Consider the following 9387-nt stretch of genomic DNA (forward strand, 5'->3'; position numbering starts at 1 on the left):
AAAGTGTTGTAGGATAATTGTTGGGTATCATAAATGTTAGCACCTTTTACTGCTCGAAGCAAACATTTATGAGCTTGTCAGGGTGATTCACTGTCAATTTAACCGGCTTTTAGGAATGCTTTCTTGCCAGTAACCTGCCGGCAGATTAAACAGAAGTCTTTATGTCAGTAACCTATCAGCATATTGACAGTTTTTATGGTGCAGCACTGATTGGAATGGTTCACTGGAAAACTGTTTCTGCTTTCTGCGATGCTCGGTACAAGCAAAAGACGACCGCGGGGAATAAACACTCAGGTCGTTAGTGCATATAAAAAATGGAGGGAGTCAAAAATAAGAAATAATGCGCCAATATTTCACAGGGTTATCTAGGAATTACCAGATTTCCCTGCTACGGCCTGTGCTAACTGCAGCCTACTAAAATGTTTTCAAAATGCAGTAAACAATGGAAGAGGATGAAAAACATTATAAGAATGAATATTTCATATGTGCATGAATTATTAATATTATTCCTCTAAAAATGTCATAAGCAGGGCCACAACAAGCTCTTCGCTTTAAATTAAATAATCACTTTAAACAGATTGTTTTTTTCTTTTTCCCAGAGCTATAAACTTAAGGATTTAGTCAAGAAAAAACTAAATCCTTGGGGGCATGATAGTTACCTCAGTTAAAGAATAAACTGTTCTTTTATAACCAAATGCACTGTGTATTATGGAGCGTGGATTCAGCTTACTGTTGATATGGGACTGTCTACTTTATGTAATCCATCTAAAACACTCTGGCCTTCCATTTATTATGCCTTCTCAGGCTAAGGATCCGCAACATCTCATTTCACATTCTGCATGGGGAAGGATAAAGATCAGTAAATGCTCAATGATGCTGGATGCTGAATTGATTGAATGCTGGCCAAGGAAAATTGCCAAGTTTACTGTTTTGTTCTTTTCTCATATTTAATATATATATATATATATATATATATATATATATATATATATATATATATATATATATATATATATATATATATATATATATATATATATATATATATATATATATTATATATATATACTTGTAGGGTCAATTAAAACAGAATTAAAACATCCGCACATCACTTTTGGCCACTACTGTATACATGAATAAAGTTTTTATGTCACTTTTAGTGTTTATATTCAACTACGCATCCATCGACCACTACACTTCACCGCTAGTCTATAGGGCCTCCATGTGGTGAACAGAGAGAATACACAGACCTATTTCTCCATAAATGTTGCCGTCAATCTCCTACAAATTAAGTTAAGGTTAAATGGAGAAGCAGAGTTACAAACCAATTACATCATTGCATATTTAATTATTTTAAACCATGACGTAGGCTTCTGACACACACACACACACACACACACACACACACACACGCACACAATCACACAATAAGTCTTTTAGGTGCGCATTTAACCAAACGTGTGTCTTTCATTAGGGTAAGCTTATATATATATATATATATATATATATATATATATATATATATATATATATATATATATATATATATATATAATATATAAGTTTAAAACAGGCCAGACTGTATTATGCATGTTCAAACACTGTAATTCTCCATGACGAAATTGGCCTTTGAAAGGCTCAGCACAGAAATTCTATTTTTGAATCCATCCATTCCTTTTCCTGCACAGAGTTCCTGTGGGAGGGCCACTATAAGGCATGGGAAAGTTTCCTTTCCCTCACTTGTTTCTTTTTTTTTTTCTGATTAAGCGGCTGTGCTTCGACCACAAGTGCTTTTAAAACTCTCTCCTCACACGGATAACAGAAGATAAACATAAAACAGGGTTGACAGGTAAGACAGCTCATATATGATAAACTGTGCTTTAGAGTTTAGTCTATCGTGACAATGTAATGAGAGAGAAGCTACTTACTACATTAAATTCAAATACAAACAATGTATTTTACCTGTGCTGCCACAATATAATAACTTTTTTTATATAACCTAAACATTAGTTATTGGTTGACATATCGGTGTGAAATATGAAATATTTGAAATATGTAGAAATGTTTGAAATGTTGAAAGAAGATAATGTTATTTATATTTGAATATAGGCATACATGAACTTCTGAGCTGTAAATTTGATACTGACTTTCAACACATTTTGGGACGGTTTTAGCTCTAATTGTAGGAGGAAAAGAAAGAAAGAAAGAAAGAAAGAAAGAAAGAAAGAAAGAAAGAAAGAAAGAAAGAAAGAAAGAAAGAAAGAAAGTTGTTTAGTGCTGTTTGATAAAGATGAATGCTGATAACCAGATTTCTGGCAGCGTTAAATGTCTGAGAACTAAATTCTATGAATTCATATTTCTTTATTATATAAGACATAACAGCTTCAGACAGTTCCTTGGGCCAACACGTGAAGGAGCGTAATCTATTTAAGATAACTCCCTAAGCCAGGACGCAGAAGAATAATTTTTTAGAACAATTTTGAAAAGTTTAGAACAGATCTGCCTGGTGTGCATGTTAGCGAATGCAAACAAACCAGGCCTCCAGCCAAAGGAAATAAGAAAATAAATAAGCAAACAGATAAGAAGTTTGCTAACTAGCAATGGGATGTTTACACAAATGCGAATCATTTCAAAGGGGAAGACTGCGGCCAGAGTCCCGTGGGCTTTCTGTGAAAAGAGACGGGCTTTCTCGTTAGAAGTACATGCTTGATTACACATCATTAAACTCTCTGTCCATGATACTAACTCTCATCACAGAGGCCAAAGCTGGTCATCCATGCTTTATACTCGCTAGCATTGTTTTGAGGGTCATTGCTGGTGTAGCTACATATACATATATATATATATACCCCCTTTTTTTTTGTTGCTGCCTTATGTTAAACTGCTTTCAATTTCAGTTTTTCATATGAATCTACACTCCATACACCATAATGACAAAGCAAAAAGCTTTGCAACTTTTGTGTGACAACTTTACAATATACAAATATATAAAAAATAAAAAACTGAAATAATTACATTACTTAAAGGGTTAGTTCGCCCAAAAATGAAAATTCTGTCAGTATTTACTCACCCTCTTGTTGTTCTAACCCCGTAAGACCTTCGTTCATCTTCAGAACACGAATTAAGATATTTTTGATGAAATCTGAGAGCTGGATCACTCCTCCATACTAGTCCATAGGCTTCTTCAGGGATTGAACTTGCCGGCCTCGAAAAGTTATTAAAGACATCGTTAAAATAGTCCAAGTGACTACAGTGGCTCAATCTTAAGTTTATCAAGCGACGAGAATACTTTTTGTGCGCAAAAACAAACAAAAATAACGACTTTATTTCAACTATTCATTTCCTTCTCTTTGGGCCTCTAGTCAGTTAACGTAGTGTGACTCCGTAGAACTACGTCACACGTAGGCTCACTATTGGCCGACGCTGGTCATGTGCGTGATGCGTGTGACGTACAACAACAGAAGCTTACTCTAAAACACTAGTGAACTGACTCGAGGCCCACAGAGAAGGAAATGAATAGTTGAAATAAAGTCGTTATTTTTGTTTGTTTTTGCGCACAAAAAGTATTCTCGTCGCTTGATAAACTTAAGATTGAGCCACTGTAGTCACTTGGACTATTTTAACGATGTCTTTAATAACTTTTCGAGGCCGGCAATTTAAATCCCTGAAGAAGCCTATGGACTAGTATGGAGGAGTGATCCAGCTCTCAGATTTCATCAAAAATATCTTAATTCGTGTTCCGAAGATGAACAAAGGTCTTACGGGGTTAGAACAACATGAGGGTGAGTAAATACTGACAGAATTTTCATTTTTGGGTGAACTAACCCTTTAAGTGTTCGTACCCTTTTCTGGGAAACTTGAAATTTAGCTTCGGACAGAAGCATTCCAATTTCACTTGTAGATGTTACTTCACTTCGAGTGGTGTTAATTAATTACTTTATACCAATATCAATTCAAGTCAGTTTAGGAATCACAACATTATAATGTATAGTATGAAAAATAGATATTTATTTTGAGATTTGCAATGGGAATGGGAATTCCCAATAAGGGAATTAAGCATGCAAAATTAAACACCAACCGATAGTAAAATATATGGAAAAAATTAATAATAATATTGGCCTATAACAGAATATATATTGGGTGGCCTATAGTAAAATTTCCTCACCAACCATTTTATGACTAACATTATATAGTTCATTAAAGCTCATTAATGTTTACAGCTCAGCATAAAATGGCTATACTAACAATGTGTGGGGAGATTTTTTAACATAGGCCACACTTCCCAATGGGATTTGGAATCACTTCACTACATTTTACAACCGATCATAAAATTGTCTCACCTCACCAAATGTACAAATTGCCCATGCAAAAACACAAAACAAAACAAAAACCGATATAGCAAAAGTATTCAAAAACAGAATCAGTCTGTTCCCAATTAAATCTGGACAACCTGAATGATCAGAGGCATTATTCTATGAGGTGGTCTTAAGAGTGACTCATTCTGTTATGCTGATGTCTATCTGGATAGTTTAGAGGAAAATCAGCATGCTTCTATTAATGGTGCACATACTCAAGCCTGTATTTCTGCCTGTGCAGAGGATGTCCAGAGCTGATTGGGGTTTTCTGGAGCACCTGCTAGAGGAAGGTCAGGAGTACTCAACAGGCGTGGGGCGTGTGTGGCTGACCGTGCTCTTCCTCTTCCGCATACTTGTTCTTGGCACGGCGGTGGAATCTGCATGGGACGACGAACAGTCTGACTTCGTCTGCAACACCAAACAGCCTGGCTGTGAGTCCGTCTGCTATGACAAGGCCTTCCCCATCTCCCACTTCCGGTACTTTGTTATGCAAGTCATCTTTGTCTCAACACCGACCATTTTCTACTTTGGCTATGTGGCCTTGAGGACCAGAAATGAGAATAGGCAAGAGGAGAAGACGGAGGAGGAGGGCAGAAGACAAAGACAGAGAAAAAACAATGACTGCAAGTTGGAGGTAATAAAGGAGGAAGATGAAGAGGGCGAGGAGAAAGAAACGCACAAGAACCGCAAAGCTCCAGAACCTCTAAAGCTCAAAGGGAAACTGCTGTGCGCTTACGCAACTAGCATAGTGCTGAAGGTTCTCATTGAAGTTAGCTTCATTGTTGGTCTATGGTTCTTTTATGGGTTTGTAATCGAGGCCAAGTATGAGTGCGAGAGGTCGCCCTGTCCTCACACGGTGGACTGCTTTGTCTCGCGGCCCACGGAAAAAACGATCTTTACCATATACACGCAGGTTATCGCCGTAGTGTCTGTTCTCCTCAACGTTGTGGAGCTTTTCCATCTCCTTCAGCTAGCAGTAACACATCGACTGAAGAAGATATATCAGGCAGAGGATGAGATTAATAAACTCATTAGGGTGACTTCTTCTAGAACAGCACCAGCTAAAGAGCAACTACCATCATTTGAGGAAAGAAACCATCTCTTTCTTCCTGTAGCACACGACGGCTACCCTGCATCAGGGTTGGACTGGGACAAAAAAGATCCTCCCTTAACAGAGGACATGCTCCCTAGTTACGTGAAACATGCCATAAACAAAAAACATCTTCATAAAAAACACAAGACAGAAGACAAACCGAGACATTATGTATGAAGAGCACAAAATGAGAACCAGAGCTCCAATTCAAGGAACAACCATGTGTAAATGAACATTAGTGGTTTACTGTACATTGGAGAGCCATTTCCTTTGTTTAGATAGGCAGGGAAATGGCCTGTGCTTTGGGATGAACTGTCGTTTGTGATCTGTGGCCAGATAAGGGAGCCTCTCAAGTAATGATTAGATCTGAGAGGCTCAAGGTCAGGAAATACTCAAACCACTGACCCTAAGAGAAACAAGCACAATGTCTAAGAATGCCAAAGTGAAGGGTGGGTTTAAGTCAAGTGCTGAACTGTATGATTGATATGGTACAGATAAGGTAGTGTAATAATGTTCTGTAACTAAGACCAAAGTCTTACTATACCAACCAACTGTATGTAGGCCTACTATATTTAAAATGTATTTAAGAATTGTTATATGTTTCATTTAATATTTATTTTCATTAATTTCATTAAAAGATTCCTGGTTTTTAATCTACTTTTTGACTACTAAATAGCTCTTTGCTAGAGAGGTCGATATACATGCTGCATTGATGCCAATTCCACTCTGAACCATTCATGTCATCGGACTCATAATTATGCTTTTCTATGGCAATACTATAAAAAAGAGATAATGTGTAATTTGAGTCATCTTATTTCTCAACAGGAAGTAAGGTATTTCCCGTGAATGTGCGAGACTTCCGATTAGTCACTAAATAAATAGAAGAACAAAGTGCAGTAAAACTCCGTGTGCTAAAAACCAGTGCGTTTTTGGTTACATAACATCAAGTAGTGTGTTTTTGTACAGCTAAAATAACTGTAAAATGGTCAAAACCATAATACAAGCATAGGCTGAGCGTGTGTAAGGCTTGGCAAAGCTTAGCCGATTTCCCCTGGCCACGGACTTGAGACTAGAGAGGAATTTTCTCACTCAAACCACTGCCTGCTGCTGCTTTTGATTGCTTTTAGAGGGAAAAGTTGCCCATGAATGCTGGTCTAGGATCAGTTTTCATAATAGCCTATTCGAGAAACAGATTTGCCAAACGATCTGGTGAGTATCTGTGTTTGCGCTCTAAAGAGCATCAGATATTTCTATTTACAACATGTTTTGCAGCATTGAGCAATGTAACCAATCACAAACATATCTGTTGATTTCTTGAACGCAATGGCCAATCAGAGGTGTTGAAGTTAAAAACTCTATGTGGATTCAGAGTTCTGCACACTCACAAATCCTCTCATTATAATAAACAAAGTGTAGACATTATGTACATAAGATATTCATTGTGCAGTCAGCTTAATTTATAACTTTGTGAGGTCGCAACCAACTAAGATGCAGCTTTTTAATGATTATGGTGGGAAGGCTTTTTGCGCGCGTTCTGCCATGCAGTACAGTATACTTGCTTTTATGTTCAAATGGTTGGTGTCAATCAGTGGTTTGTGAATGTAGATGCTTTAATAACAAATAATTTAACAGGAGCAATTATGCTGGGATGTGTAGGTTGTGCACCGACACGTAAATTGAAATTATTACAAGGAAATGTATGTGTTATTTAAGGGAAACACATCTCCTTAGCTAACACAGTCTCATCCCAAGAAGTCATATAACTGACGTCTTGGGACGTCTTTTGACCATACGTCAATATCCGCCTTTTTAGGGTACCCTTAAACGTCGGTTTATGACGATCCTGGGACGTCATACAACTGACGCTTTACCTTTAACGTCAGTTAGGTGACGGGGTAGGTTTAGGGGTAGGTGACGGGGTAGGTTTAGGTCTGGGGTAGAGTTAGGATCCGATAACGTCATCTAACCGACGTTTAAGGGTACCCTAAAAAGGCGGATATTGACGTATGGTCAAAAGACGTCCCAAGACGTCAGTTATATGACGTCTTGGGATGAGACTGCGCTGCCTTAGCCTTATCCTGGGAGTTGGTTCACCCTCCGCCTATAAATACAAGTAATTCAAATTAATTATTAGATAGGGATATTAGATCGTTATTCTATGCCATGTTAAACTGAATTGTATGTCTTTCGTTTATTTTTTTATTATTATTTATTATTAAGACGTTAAAGGGTTAGTTCACCCAAAAATGTTAATTCTGTCATTAAAATTACTCACCCTCATGTCGTTCCAAACCCGTAAGACATTTACTCATCTTCGGAACACAAACTGAAATCTGAGTACTTCCTGTCACTCCATTGACAGCCTACGCAACTACCACTTTCAAGCATCAGAAAGGTACTTTACCTGTGCAAAAAAAAGTGCATTCACGCAACAACGTCTGCTCTTGCGGCAACACAATACGTAATTATTTTGTAAATAATGTGGTAAATTATGTCCTTTCTGGGGCTTGAAAGTGGTAGTTGCGTAAGCTGTCAACGGAGGGAGAGAAAGCTCTCAGATTTAATTAAATAGATCTTCATTTGTGTCCCAAATATGAACAAAAGTTTTACGGGTTTGGAACGACATGGGGGTGAGTAATTAATGACAGAATTTAAATTTTTGGGTTTAACAATAGTCAATGATAGGAATTATTAAACAGAAATATTACAAATGTTACAAATATTACTATGCTGGAACCACTGCCATTTTGAGTGTCCACATGACCATATAACCAAGTCAATGGAAAAATGTGCCTCTACATTTTTGCAAAACCCCAAAAATGTATAGGCCTTATTCATACAACCAACACAACAAACAGTTGCCAGATTCACATTCATTCGGATAAAACTGAACTTGCTTTTAAGTGCAACTCTCTAGATATTTCACTTTGAAAGTGTCGCAAAATGTAGGCTAGCTACAAGAAGACACGTAACAAAAATTTCACCACAGGCATATTTTTTCCCAATGAGCCTGGGTTACATAGAACTGCATATTAGTTTAACAATCACAAACTTTGCAAGTACCTACACAATTATATATACAAAGTGAGCAGTTCCCTATTAAACACTTAATATATACACTGAAAACATTTTAAAATGCTTAATATTGATATGAACAAATGAGGAAACTGCTTCATTACCTCACGCTGATTCTATTTGTTGGTTGTTTCAAACTATTTGCAAACTTTTTGGAGTAGATAGCCTTCCTATATCATCAAGGCCTTCACTTTCCTGCCTTGAGTACAAAACATTCCACAGCAGTCATTTTTAGCAATTTTGAGCAGTCTGAACAATGATAAGAACTGATGTGTAGCAGGAAAAAGGGAATGATGAGGTGGGACATTTTCTTCCTGAAAGGCTTGAATCAAAACAATTCAATATTAGAAGAGTGCTCAACAGTGCTTTCCCCCCTCAAAAGGTATGTTTTGCTGGCTAATGGAAACCGTGTTTTATTAGCGGGTGTTATCTGCACTGTTGGGCTCTAGTCTATGAAAGATTAATGAGTCTTGTGCTTGTGGGTTTGCCAACCATAACCTGCAGTCTTTGCCCAATGCATAGTTCTCTCTATCGCAGCTGGTCTGCACGAATAGTTAGCCTGTAATCTCTTGCCAATACAAGGCATCAGAGGTGCAACACAAGATGTGTGGGTCAGCAAACAGCTGGTGTGGACTGACCTCTTTAGTTCCTCTCAGTTTCCAAGCAAAAAGAGAAAGACAGCGAACAAGAGACTGACTGGTGGACTATCAAACTCTCTCTGATAGAGCCATTAGGGTGGGAAAAAAACCCTTGATCATGGAGTGTTTCCTTTTGTTTTTCTTCAGCCTACCACCTACAAAAGCTGAATCGTGGAGTTGCCAGCTGCACTTTAATATGCCCACACATGCATCAAACAGACTAGCA

The 9387-nt window shown here is 37.6% G+C and overlaps 1 protein-coding gene across 1 annotated transcript; it reads left to right on the plus strand.

The window, feature by feature from the left end:
- The first annotated feature begins 1738 nt into the window (after positions 1–1738).
- Positions 1739–5890, plus strand: gja4 (gap junction protein alpha 4). The gene is made up of 2 exons (XM_056257592.1): positions 1739–1849; positions 4597–5890. The coding sequence occupies exon 2, from the start codon at positions 4600–4602 to the stop codon at positions 5623–5625; it is 1026 nt and encodes a 341-aa protein (XP_056113567.1). The 5' UTR covers positions 1739–1849; positions 4597–4599; the 3' UTR covers positions 5626–5890.
- The last annotated feature ends 3497 nt before the right edge of the window (positions 5891–9387 follow it).

This window comes from Rhinichthys klamathensis, unplaced genomic scaffold (genome assembly GCF_029890125.1).
Source record: "Rhinichthys klamathensis goyatoka isolate OS25496 unplaced genomic scaffold, OSU_Roscu_1.1 h1tg000140l_1, whole genome shotgun sequence".
Taxonomy (NCBI): domain Eukaryota; kingdom Metazoa; phylum Chordata; class Actinopteri; order Cypriniformes; family Leuciscidae; genus Rhinichthys; species Rhinichthys klamathensis.

Bases quoted from the DNA above. Each gene is read 5' to 3' on its own strand.
- gja4 (XM_056257592.1), top strand. From the start codon at position 4,600: ATGTCCAGAGCTGATTGGGGTTTTCTGGAGCACCTGCTAGAGGAAGGT.